This window comes from Orcinus orca, chromosome 5 (genome assembly GCF_937001465.1).
Source record: "Orcinus orca chromosome 5, mOrcOrc1.1, whole genome shotgun sequence".
NCBI lineage: Eukaryota > Metazoa > Chordata > Mammalia > Artiodactyla > Delphinidae > Orcinus > Orcinus orca.
This window is the reverse complement of record NC_064563.1, coordinates 52,842,767-52,856,655: the sequence shown is the minus strand read 5'-3', so window position 1 is coordinate 52,856,655 and position 13,889 is coordinate 52,842,767. Positions and strand designations below refer to the sequence as shown.

Genomic DNA, 13,889 nt, shown 5'->3' with positions numbered 1-13,889 from the left:
TGTGAGTTCAAGTTCAGAGGTATGGCACTTTCATTTATTTTCAGAAGTAAGAAATTCTGTGTTACTCAAGGGAGTAATTACCCCACTGACTAAAGATACATTTTTCCCTTCAAATTTTCCACTAGCTTTACCACGCACGCTCTTCTCACTTCCGAGTACTGACATGATTTCAATCTCACTAACCTTGTTAGACAAAATTGCATATTTGCTTTTTTAAAGTTATGATTCTGTTTTTGCCAGACTATTCTTCAGTTCAGCCAGCCAAGAATACAACCTGCGCTCTCTTGTTGCGATGACTCTCTTCACAATATTCTCTCTGCCTGGGATGAACATTCCCTTTCCCATCTCCACCCTTTGAACTCTTCTCCACCTTTCAGTTTCCCTAGAATTAAGCCTTTCCAATACTCAACTCAGAAGGACTTAATCTCTTCTTCAGTATTCTTGCATCTCTATTATATCCTGTATTTTGTGTTGTAATCAGTTATTTATGTAGATTTCTGGTCTCCCACACCAGATGGTAAGCTAGGACTATGCCTTGCTCAACTTCATGTACCCTGCATAGTTATGTGTACTTTAGAGGTATTTAATAAATGCCTGTTGAATTAATGACTCACTGAAGTTTTCAGACATCACTACCTCAATCCTTACGATGTTTATATTTACTATCAAAGACTATCATCTCTACACAGTGAAGAAGACTAGTGTTTTGTTTCTAATCATGACAGAATGGTAAGCACAGTGAAACTTTCTCAAGGATTCATTTTAAATAACAGACTAAAAATTGTGTAGTCTGGCTTTCCACTTCATGCATCATAACAATTTGGGGATACCTGTTTCCCTATTTCCTCTTATACATTTTTGGACTAGCGTTCATGATGCTCCTTTCTTCGCATAACTACAGTAAACCCCAGTTAACCTAGATTCTAGTATGGGAAAGAGTGATATATAGTTGTTTATGTATTCTCTCATTCTTGCAATCGTTCATATATCTGGTTATTTATTTATTTATTAACATCTTTATTGGAGTTTAATTGCTTTATATATATATATCAGGTTTTTAAAGGAGGAAGTATTTCAAGCAATGTTTATTACAAGGTCAATATGGAAAGAAATTCAGAGTGAACTCATCTGCACATTATAAAGCTACCTTCCTCATATGTGTGCACCTAGTTTTTAAAAATATATATCTAATATAAACTGTTACAATGTGTATCTTAACATTTTAAGGAATAGTACAAATATGAGAGCACCAAATTTTTAAAAAACAGAAGCATTTACCAGAATGGACTTTTGTTTTGTGCTTCTTTAAATTTTTAATATCTGTGTAAGAATTTCCACATAATTCACAGATAAATGGTCTTTCTCCTGAAAAACAAGTTAAAAAATTAAAATCTCAGTATTTCAGAAGCTACTAAGGCAAAAATATCAATGTTCACGAACACAATGCAAACATTATATTGTTTAAATTTAGTTTCAAGTTACCATTTTAATCTCTTGGTTCTAATATAGTGAAATGAAAACTTCTATATGCATAGGCACTCCTTTCCTTTATAATACAAAGTGTACCTATTTCAAGGAAAAATCGAGCATTTTCACTAACAGAACCTTCAAACTAAAAAAAACTTACTTTTTTATTTCTATCAGACATTTAGTGAGTGCAAATTATATGCCAGACTCTGGCTAAGAGATGTAGCTGGAGGAAAAATGCGTAATTATGGTTTCTGCTCTCAGGTAGCGTATAAATTAGAAAATCCTTTAAAAATACTCACAGAATAAAAATACTACAAAATTATAATTCTTTTGAAATGAGAACTGTTCATTGCTTTATAATGCAAAGTAAGGAGCTGAGGATATAGAAGTTGCCAGTAAACTTATTAACTGTTTACTACTAGGTGCTCACACAATACTAGATAGGGATTACAAGAAATAACTTTTAGAAAGAAAAAGTACAGTACATTTTCAAAGTGGTGTTCTCCTTTGTTTTAAAAATTTTTTTGTGTATTTCATATTTTCTTCATACTACTTATATACACCTTTTACAATAACCATGTCAATATTAAAATATATTCCTAAAACGTGCATACTGAACATTGTTTAATAAGAAAATCTGATATTATCTTGGTATTATCTATTCCTTTTCATTTTTTGGTATTATCTGTGTAATTTTATCCAAATCATTTAAAAACCATTGATTATCTGGCACAGTTCTTAGAAAATCTACACAATTCTTGACCAAATTTAATCCATAATCCAAACAACTAAAAAAACAAAAATAAACAAATAAAAAGTTGATATTCATACATTAAAATATAGCTACAGTTAGAGTATGATTAGATACCATCTAGTCCATAATGGTTTAAAGTCAAGGTTTACATAAAAAGAAATTAGAGAGAACAAAAAATAATACGTTCTCCCTAAACACAGACCTGTATGGGATCGAAAGTGTTTGTTGAGCTCTCCTGAGGAAATAAAACTTTTCCCACAAATACCACATATGTATGGTTTTTCACCTAGATGGAAAATAAAAGATAGCGAAGTGGTGTACTATACCAATATAATATTTATCAATTACAATAATCTAAAGTAAGCTGTTCTAAAATATTATTTAAATTAAAACCTCTTTGTATTGTATTTCAGAGGTATTTTCAGTGTGATCCAACTTAAATGAACATTAGTAATTACTTTACACTGTGCATGTAACCTGATGCTTTTCATATAATAAAACTTTCTCCAAATATCCTTCTAGTAGACTAGAGGTGGGCAAAAAGTCTGATTTTTATATAATTAAAAACATGAAAATTCATCAATCCATATTTCAATTTTTGCTGTCTATAAGATTATTAAAGGGGAATAAAATCATTTAGGAAAGATCTATTAAAAAATTACCCTACAAAAAATGAAAATTTTTGAACAACAGGTTTTGCTTCAAAATTGATACTTTGGGTTTGAAGTATCTATTTAATTTGCAAATCTTACAATGTCTGTAGAAAAAGTCCTAAGAAGTTATTAAATCAACGTTCTACCCAAATTCACCCCAACCCCTTAACTTTACAGTTTTATCCAAGGGAAATGAAGCTTCAAGACCCTAAGGAGTTCTTCTAAGGTCATAAAAAATGTCTTACTAACTCAAGTTTATATATTGTCAAAATTATCTGATTTTAATGTATATAAGTTACATGATAAAAAATTTCACCCACTGTGTATTATTCTAGAAAATAAGTCTGCTTTTATATCTAATATTTAGGTGAAAATCAGAAACACAAAAAGCTTCAAGAAGCACAGACACAACAGATATATAACTACAAAGCCTATAACCTACTTTTTGTAAAGGCTCAATTTCCCTTTTTCTTTTATTTACAACTTTCCTTGTTTTAAGCCACCTGTGTCAAATCCTTACCGGTATGTTTTCGAGAATGAGTAATAAGAGAACTAGAGACAGCAAATGCCTTCCCACAGGTGTCACACACATAAGGCTTTTCTCCCGTATGCCTTCGAACATGATAGGTCAATGTGCTGGCTTGGGCAAATCGCTGTCCGCACCTATCACATACATATGGCTTCTCTCCACTATGCTTCCTGTTAGTAAATAAATATAAAGATACATGTTGGCAAGTAAAACAATCTAAGGATCATGCCACACAGCAAACATTTTTCATACAAATTCTTCATGCGGTATCTTATTTCATTTCATCTTAACAGATCAACAATATGTATTTAAAATCAACAGTTTTCAATGTATACTGTCAAGAATAAATGTTTTGATTTTCAAAACATTAGTTCTGAGACTAGTTCAAAGTTTTGCCATCAGCCTTATGTGGTAGTCAAGTGTGCCCATAATACTGCAGGCAATTATTTTTGTCTGTCCATTCACTCACTCTTCAAAACTCTTTCCTCAAACCTTCAGCACCTCCTCACCCATCCTCACTCTCAGCTGATGTCCTTGCTTCCTGTTTCACTGAGAAAAATTTAGGGAATCAGAAGTAAATTTCTACCACACAAATCTCCACCTATAGGCATCTGTATCTATAGGGTTTGCTTTTCTTAACTCTAATATGAGAATGACAGTTCTTCTGAATCCAAGTACTCCAGTTTATATACTTAAGCTACTATCCTCCTTGCCTACTCAGTGATCACTCTTGCAATTTCCTCCATCCTATATCATCTAGTTTCACCTCCCCTTTGGATCGTAGCGTACAAATATACTGAAATATCTCCCATCTTAAAAAAAAAAAAAGACCCCTGACCTTACCTGCTCCTCTATTTTCTGTTCCCCTTTAGTAAAATCTTGAGTCTCCAATGGTTCTACTTTCATTTCTTCTCTACTAGCCTCTGCTAACACTGCTTTTGTCAAAACCACTGCTAACCTCTCACTTTGCCAAATCCAATAGTCAATTCTCACTCTTAATCTCCCTATCAGAATTTGACACAATGATTACTCCCTCTGAAATCATTTCCTCCACCTGGATTCCAAGACAGCCCAATCTTCTGGTTTGCCCCTATATTGGTTGGTCCTTCCTAGTCACTTATAGTGACTTGCCCATCTCCCAGAACTCTTAGTGTGCCTTATGACTCCATCCTTTGATCTCTTTTTTATCCATCTTCATTCTCTTGGTGACCTCATCTAATGTTATGACTTTAAATACTATCTACTCAAACCAGTCCCCTGACTTCCAGACTTAGATAACCAACTATCTAATGCACGTTTCCATTCAGATGTCTAATAGTCATCTCAAATTTAACATGATCAGAACTCTACTCAACTCCTGTACTCCTACTTCAACTGCTTTGTCCACAAATCTCCACTTCAGTTAATGGTAATTCTATCTTTTCAGATGCTCAGGCTCAAAACCTGAGAATCATTTTTAATTCTACTCTTCTTTTTTTCTTTCATACCCCACATCCAATGTGCAGCAAATTCTGTTTGTTGTACTTTTAAAATACATCCAGAATCTGACTACCACTTATCTCTTCCACTGCTATCTCTCGGACCTGAACCACTGTCACTCTCACTTGGGTTTTAGCTATAGCTTCCTAACTGGTAACTTTGCTTCCACTCTTGCAATCCTACAATCTTTTGCTTAACATAGCATCCATAGTGATCCTCTTACAATGCAAGCAAGATTACATCACTTACTTCTCATTCTCAAGAGTAAAAGCTTTACAATGACCTACAAAACCTTCACCTTCTGGACACCCTAACACCATTCTGATCTTATTTCCCTCCCTCACTATTCCCCTCCAGGCACCATGGCTCCCTTGCGGTTCCTTCACTGTACTAAGAATACTGTGTGGTGGTACCACAATTAGAACTCTACTGTCCTGAATTCTCATACGATAGTCTATTTAAGGCTATAGTGAATGACAGACTCAAAGATCAAACATCTGTTTTTTTGTTTTTATTTTTACCTTGCATGAATCTTGAGATTGCTAGAAGTTGCAAATTGTAAATTGCATACATCACATTTATAGGGTTTTTCCTCACCATGATGCATGCGACTATGGAAGACTAGCTGGCATTTCTGAGCAAATCCTTTATCACACAATTCACATTTGTATGGCTTCTCACCTAAAAGAAAAGTAAATAAAATTTATATTTAGAAGGAAATATTGTTTTAGTTGCTTAAATTAAGCCATACAAGCTTTCAGAAGAGTTCATCAACCAGTACTAGTTTCACTATTCAGAAAATATTAACTCTAGAAGTAAAAAAGCAAATAGGATATTTTTCCAGATTGATTACTGAAACCACCAGTAGAGTTAAAAGAAATTAGTGTTTCTTAGTCCATAATAGTGAAAAGTTATCAATCAGAGAAATACATAATGCATCTTAAAAAGCACAAATCTAACTGTACCAATAAAGGTAAATATAGAGGCTGAGGAAGGAATGTATATATAATTTATGTTCAGAAGTTCGACAAAGAAACAGGTGGTGAGATGTGTTGGTAAAATGTGAGAATCAGCCTGAGTTGTAATTACTTTTTATCAGTTTTAATATATTGTCTGTTAAATATTTAGCAAGGTAGAACTAAATTTATGCTTATTTTAATTGTGAGGGAAAATGGTTTAAAGAGTTCACACACTGGGACTTCAGAGTATCAGTTACAACAAAACAAATAGCCATTAAATACTTGGTCACAATTACAAAGACATTTTCAAGTCTAACATGCTCAATACTTTTATGAATACAAGTATATACCAAATTTTGGTCACAAACAGTCAACACTGTATGTTAATATGTTTATAAAAATATTATTTCGGTCACAATATAAAAACAATTATACTTTCCACAAACCAGTCTTACCTGTATGAGTTCTTACATGCGTTTTCAGCTGGTTACATTGGGTAAATGCCTTTCCACACAAGTGGCAGACATAAGGTTTGACTCCTTTATGTATTCTCATGTGCCTTCGCAAGCTGCTGGCTTCTGAAAACACTTTCCCACACGTGTTACACATTGGTTTGGCCTTGGAATACCTCTGATCCAGCTCTTCCCCGGAGCTCTCCAGCTCATAAGAGTTCTTGACACTGGCTATATTAGACATAGAGTGTTCTTTCAGAGCACAGTTTGGCTGTGATTTTCCACGTTTCCGTTTCACTGTAACAGTTTGCACAATATCTTGTGCTGGAAAAGTATTTTCCACAACTGATGTCAACTCAAGTTCTGAATTATTTCTTTGTGCAACTTGTTCTATTACAGGTGTGGACAATTTATTTGCATCTAGATATACTTCAACTGATGCATTCTCTAAAATGTCACTGGGATATTGCACTGTTTTATTCTGCCCTGTTTTCTGGGAGTTGAAGGCCTTCTTCTTCTTTTTAGTTTGAGATGACTTCTTTGCTAAAGCCCCTTGTTTAGGATTTGCCTGAACTAAATCTGTAGACCCTTCTGATTTCTCCCGACTGTTATAATCTCGTAGAGTAAGGAGACAAGTCTGTTGATTCAATTCAATGTTTCCGGTAATACTAGATATCTCTGTAGAAGAGGGATTAGCAATAAAAGCAAAATCTTCCATCTTTATTTTACATTTAGTGACCACCTCTTCCACTTTGAGATAGTCAGCAGCCTGATGGATTTCTTTAACATTCCAACTGTAAGGAAACAAGGCTAAATGACAATGTTCTGATCAAAGAAAAAATGTTTTTGAAACAGAGCTACACAAATATTTCTGTCTTTTAAAGACCTAATGAAGTAGAATGATACAAAAGGCCTAAGAGAACAAATTTATAAAAAATTTATTCACTCAGAATGTTTAGGCAAAAATCTCCAGTTTTACAGAACTTGAAAAGATGAAAAGTAATGGATTATTCATATGTACAACCATGGAAAAACAAAATGTTAAAATTTCTACTTGTTAAGAAAACAGCTGGAACACGAAAGTGGCTGTTAGCAACTTACTGCCTCCTCCCATTTCTCCTGAGGCCTCTTCAGATACCAACCAACTTTTCTGGACTGGCAACAAGAAGAGTCTAAAGAAATTATTATCTTCCTCTGCTCCCCTGTGAAGAACTTCAACTGCACTTCTCAAACTTCCCTGTGCATGTGAGTCACCCAGGGATTTGTTAAATGTGGATTCTGATTCAGCAGGTCTGCTTTGGGCCTGAGCATCTGCATTTCTAACATACGCCCTGGTGATGCCAGTGCTGCTGGTCCACGGATCATGTTTGGAAGAACAAGGTTTTAGAATGCACTAAGCTCTCTCTAGCAACCTTCCCAGCTTTTTTTGTGTATGATCCCCAACCCAAATTAGCTAGAGAGTTTGTCATATTAGAGTTATATAGAAAAAATTAATGTTCAACATTCCAATCAATATTTACTGAGCATTTCACTTTACAAAATGCTTAATCTGCCAACTCAGGAGCCTGCAGTGCGGGGTGGGGTAGGGTGGGCAGCTGCCCATTAGACCAGCAGAGCAGGACTGCAGGGGTGCGGCCCTCCCTCCCCTGCCCTTCTGTTCAGATACCCAAGGGGCCCATGTGCACCCCTGGGATCACATGGCCGAACACAAGACCCCAGAAGTTTCCAGAGTCTTTGCCTACCAGAGGGGCTGGGGCGGCCCTGCTGGCCCATCTCTGAGCAGAGCATCCCTGGATGAGGCAGAGCTGCATGTGGCTGGGCTAGACAGGGAGGGGTGGGGCAGTGGGCTCTGGAAGGGGCTGATGGTAGCAGATAGGGTGTTGCTGCCTGCCTGCAGGTGGGGAGCACCCTGACTGAGTGGGTGGCAAAGGGTTGGTCACCAGGCCCAGACACCCAGCTCCTTTGGCTATAGGCTGACATCAGAGTAGTGGCTCATGGGAAGTGGTTAGCTGGAAGGTCTGAGGCCTGGCTCACAGAGTCAGGGAGGAGCTGGGAGAAGGGGACAGTACTGTGAAGGCAGATAAGGGGCAGCAGCCTCAGGTTTATGCCCCCCACTCCCCTGGTATTTTCCAAGCCAAAGCCAAAGCCTGCAGCTTACTTTTTAAAAAAATTTTTTAAAAAGAAAAGCAATTTATAAAAGCAAAAAATTAAAAATCTCCTTACTGTTAAATCTTTTAATATGTATTGTTATATGTATTGAATAAAATATGAAAAAAAAAAGAAAAAGCAAAAAAAAAAATTTACTGAGCATTTACCATGTGTGGTACTGAGAGCGATATTAAGAAATATCAAATAGTCTCTGCCCTCCAGAAGTTTACAATGTAGTGAAAGGCTGGCTGTTCAGTTACACTAGCAATGGCTCTGGATCACTAGCTGAATTAATTAGAATAAATCAGCATCTTTGGGTGCTTCAATTTTCTTAGCTGTAAAGTCAGAGAGCTGAGTTGGTATTAACACTAAAAATATGCCCTTTTAATTATCTGACAATGGATACATACATAAACATACACATACATACATACATACATACATACACACACACACCCTCAAGTAACCTTCCTACTTGTCATTTTCCCCAGATATTATTTAATTCTTCAGAAAAATTAAGTAGATTTATAGGCTAGTTTGGAAACCTAATCACCACTTTTAGTGAACATTTTATTCTCTGGGAAAATCCATCCCAAGTTCCTAAACATACTACAAATAAACTTTTGGAAAACAATCTGTTTGTAAACTGACTCCCTTAGCTAAGAAAACATTACTTACAATAGTCTTTTCTTATGGCCTTTGGCTATAATTCTGGAGCAAACAACGAATGATCTTTGTAATCAAGTTAACTCCGTTTGCAAAGATACAGCATGAATGCCCCAAACATAAATACAATCTTATTCATCTTCCATACAAAATGTTTTTTGCATGTATATAGCACTGTCACTCTCTAAAAACATTACGTTTCTTAAGCATTTTTATTGATTCTGTTACACAGTCTTATTAAGTTACAATAAATGAGAGAAACTATTAGAATGAAAACCAAATTTACTCCATCACTTATTATACTTAGGTCTCAAATTATAATTGTGCTTAGTGCTTCATAAAATGAATCACCAACAAGGTGAGATAGCCTTTAAGACCAATACAAACTAGTATTGAGTCACACACTAACTGTTCAGTACTGAAACAGTAATTCATACAAATTATTTATCTATTTCACAGATAGCCTATAATCTCAGTTACAGTTAAGAGAATCAGCATTTGTTTATGTCAATAACTGATCTGCTTTTGTTTATAAGCATGAAGTTAAAGTGCCTGCAAACTTGCTTTCACTTTTTGAATAGTCACTGAAAGTCATTTAATTACATATTGCCAGGTATATGGCTAACTGCTTTATATGAGCAATTATAATCCCCATTTTACATACAAATGAAGGATCAGACGTCCAAAGAAGTTAAGTAACTTGTCCAAGATCACAGAGTGTTAGAACTAAGATTTGACCAAGGTAATCTAGCTCCTGAGTCCACTTAATTCTTTATTATTCTGTTTTCTTAATCACCAAATTGTACAGACTTTCTATTTTTGGTATATGTCTTCTCTTGCATTTGTGTCTGAGCTCAAACAATTGGCTCCCCAGCTCCCCAGGAAAGACATGTATCAAAAAAGACTGAGCCAGCGACTTCCCTGGCAGTCCAGTGGTTAAGACTTCACCTTCTCATGCAGGGTGTGCGGGTTTATTTCCTGGTCAGGGAGCTAAGATCCCACGTGCCTTGGGGCCAAAAAAACAAAACATAAAAAGAAGCAATGTTGTAACAAATTCAATAAAGACATTAAAAATGGTCCACATCAAAAAAAAAAGATTGAGCCAAACATCTGGCTCTTCTTCACATTGGTTTTTTGCATGAAGGCTCAAAGTAAGGCGCTCTTCATTGTGTTCCAATTAGTTCAAGATTTTTGGGGCATCCCTGGTGGCGCAGTGGTTGAGAGTCCGCCTGCCGATGCAGGGGACACGGGTTTGTGCCCCGGTCTGGGAAGATCCCACATGCTGCAGAGCGGCTGGGCCCGTGAGCCATGGCCGCTGAGCCTGCGCGTCCGGAGCCTTGTGCTCCGCAACGGGAGAGGCCACAGCAGTGAGAGGCCCACGTACCGCAAAAAAAAAAAAAAAAAAAAAAGATTTTTGGCAAAGTTATTTGAAAAAGGGAAACCACTAAATTGAAGATCAACCAAAATTCACTGGTTTTGTGATTATTTTATATTATGTATTCTAAATTTTTAGATCAGAGGCACTTGTATAGCCAAATATTCAGTAAATTTAAATAACATCATATGACATTTATCTATGACACTGCTTTATTCCTTTAATCAACTTACACGGAACTGACTCAAAAATTTCATTACATCAAAATTTAAAAGCAATTCCAAACAGCATGAATGGTTCCTTTTCAATAGGATTAAGGAACATCCTAATTCCAGCTTTTCAATACTTCCACGATAAGCTGCAGTGTAAAGAGAGGGAAGAATATCTATAGAGATCATCTGGAAAACAATGAAAGAATATTTACCGAAGTGTTAAGAGTGGTTATCAGTGGGTGGCAGAATTTCAGGTATTTCCTTTTTTGTTTTTTCCCTAATTTTTCTCCAATAAATGCAGAATTAATGGGCTTGTAGAGTAGGATAGAGAAGAGGAAATAAAGGAAGGAAAGTAATGTTCATTGGGAGGTAGTGAATCCTAAATCTTCACAGTAACAACCAATGTAGTTATCATCTCATTTTTACAAATGGAGAAACTGAGGCCCAGAGAGGCTATAGCTTGCTCAGAGACATGGTGACTTGACAGGCAAGATCTAATTCTAAAGCCCATAATCTTTCTATGTCAGATGATGATCTATTCATGTTTACACTTTCATAAAAGATGGAGAAAAGAAGACAGGAGTAAGTTGATTGGTTTCTCTTTCCTTTTATCCCCACCACCTTTCCCTCAACAACGAGTAAACATATTAGTATTAATCTAATTATACAGTTCATCACGTATGAAAGACACAAAATGCCTGCATTATCAGATTCCTCAGAACCTACTTCTTGTCAGTGCAGTGACAGCATTAAGCATCTCAGAGAAGCATCCTAGCATCTTAGACCAGACTTAAGCATTAGCACTGATAGCTCTACCAGGCAACAGGAGTCATGGCCATTAACACGCCAATGAAGTTATTTTCCTGAATCAAGATCAGGAAGAGGTCCTGCAGGTTGCTATTTACAGCTGGAAATGGGAGCACTATTAAATGAACAGAGATTCTTCCTTCTTTCTCCACCTATACCTCCTCACCCCTAACACCTTAAGAGGTAGGGGATAGAGAGTGAGAGAGAAGACCAGAGGAACATAAAGACCAAAAAGCAAGGGGAAATTGGAATTCAATTAAAATTCATCATATTTTGATCTTTAACTTTACATAACTGAAATCACAAGCTTTGTTTCAGTAGATAAATGTATCAAAAACCATACTTTAATCGTATTAACATCTGTACTTTTTGTGCTTATGAAATGTGGTCTGTTTATCTCAGAGACACTGACTTCTTTATTAAAAACAATACTGTGCACATCAATGTTTGAAGACTCAGAGTTCAGGGACTAAATGGAAAAAAACTAATCTGCTTTAGCTCTAAAGACTATTGACCAGCTTTTATAAGTGGAAATAAAATGTGTACCTTACCTGTCAAGATTTAAAGTTCCTGTGTATATAAATTCCAACAGTTTCTGAAATCCATCAGCCTTCACCTGACTCTGATCAAGAAAGACATTGTTCTCTGAAGTGCTTCTGTAGATCGCACCAAAATACTCACTAAACGAGGCAAGCACATTCCTATGAGCTTTAAACTGGAATTCCCCAATTACTATGGTGCAGTCACAAAGAAAACCTGCTTCCCGTTGTTTGTTCAGTCTCTCTAAAAGGTGCTCACAGTGGTGCGAATACTGCATTTTGATATCAGAATCGAATTTTACCCTTGCTCTAAAAAACAAAAAGAAATAGTAAATCAGTAACCCTAAGTTTTCATCAAACTTTTCACCCAAGCAATTGGTGAGTGAAGAGACACAGAACATGAACTAGAATAAAGTCTGTTCTCATTTTATATCCCCAGAAAATTCTTATCAAACAGATATGGATAAAACTGCCGAAGGGATAAATGCCTTTCTAGCTTTTATTTCAGCTTGGTAAACTAACACAATCCTTTAGACACGTCAATAAATGGCGATGTGCGAAAACATTTTCCACAAAGTGGAAAAAAAAAAAGCACCGCAAAATTTCACGCTTTTGCATCAGTTGAACCTTCAGACTTTCAAGCTCAGCAGGCACACGTATATTACGAAAAAAATTAATAAACCACTAAGAAATGATTTCTTGGGACAAAGGGGGAAAGGACACGGTATGAGTTCTTTAAAATTGCTCTCAATCGCTTCTCGGCCTTTTGGCTAAGATCAAATGTAAAACTCTCAAATCACTGAAACCTGTTAGCTTCCTCGGAGCATAGTGGCTTCAAACGCAAGGTGGGCGCCCAGGGGGCGGAGAACCAGCAGGGCCAAGAGTTGTCAAAGGTTAGGTCACTCGCCCCAGGAGGCCACACCCCTCCCTACCCCGCCTCCACTCGAGGTGGCATCGGAGAGTGACTGCGAAAGCCGGTCTCTCCTGGCTTCCGCCTCTCTGCCCTTCGCCGAGCTCCCACTCCCGCGAATTCCCACAGCAGAGGTTGTGGCCAAGGCCAACACGGGGGCTGCCTCGCCCAAGCTTTCCACACTAACACCTTCACTCCGACCTGAGCGCGAACTCCAAGGAGCCTGCCCTCCAATGCCCCTGGGTCTGGAAAGAGCGGGGACAGCAGGCTGAGGGCGAAGACAGAACTCACCTATAGTAACCCAAAGGGGAACACAGTTTCTTCACTCTCTCTCCGCCATGTTGGAAGGACGTCACCGCGCCACGCTCCACCTCTCCCTTCTTCCTCCACGGCGACGTCACATCCGGCTCCGGGCGTTCCGTGGCAACACCGTAGGCAACATCGGAGGGCCGATGCCGGCCTGTGAGGAATAGTCTGGCGTACAGAGACACCGCTACCTAGCATGCCAGGAGCTAGGGAGAAACAGGGAGAGTCTTGGATACGAGATCTAAGGGCTCGCTCACAGCGCCACACCTGTCTTCCTCATTCTGAGCATTCTGGTTGGAGGACAGTCAGCATCTTGCACTCCGCCCGCGTTCTGGGCCGAGGCTGAACCGCGCTGCACCGCGGGCCTCTTTCCAGAAGCCAAATAGCGCATTGCATGCTGGGGCTTGTAGTTAGTTGCTCGTCTTCTCCCATCATCCTCCCCTTCCCTGTGGCCCCGCGAGTAGGAACAGCTGCTGTGTGTACTCGGGCTCTGGGCCATGGGAATTTTTGAGCTGAAACTGATCACCCCTTTTAGTTTACGTACCCGAAAGCTCTTGGGAACCCACGAGTCTTGTTTGCATCAGCCAACTGGAGCCCAGTTTCCAGGATACCCTTACGTCGTGATTGAAG

The 13,889-nt window shown here is 37.8% G+C and overlaps 1 protein-coding gene across 7 annotated transcripts in view; it reads right to left on the bottom strand.

The window, feature by feature from the left end:
• MYNN (myoneurin) overlaps positions 1-13,889 on the bottom strand; it is a 24,749-nt gene extending 10,860 nt beyond the window's left edge. For 2 of the 7 annotated variants that reach the window (XR_004483643.2, XM_004270570.4), the window contains exons 1-7: positions 13,245-13,888; positions 12,056-12,352; positions 6,300-7,090; positions 5,407-5,566; positions 3,398-3,576; positions 2,427-2,510; positions 1,279-1,365 (exon numbers count right to left, since the gene is read on the bottom strand). Coding sequence is in view for 6 of the 7 variants with exons in the window: in XM_004270570.4 (XP_004270618.1) it covers positions 1,279-1,365; positions 2,427-2,510; positions 3,398-3,576; positions 5,407-5,566; positions 6,300-7,090; positions 12,056-12,321 (1,567 nt within the window). In the remaining variant the exon portion in view is untranslated. Of the gene's footprint in view, positions 1-1,278; positions 1,366-2,426; positions 2,511-3,397; positions 3,577-5,406; positions 5,567-6,299; positions 7,091-12,055; positions 12,353-13,244 lie in introns of all 7 variants that reach the window. The other 5 variants (XM_033429559.2, XM_033429561.2, XM_033429560.2 and 2 more) reach the window with 5 other exon arrangements.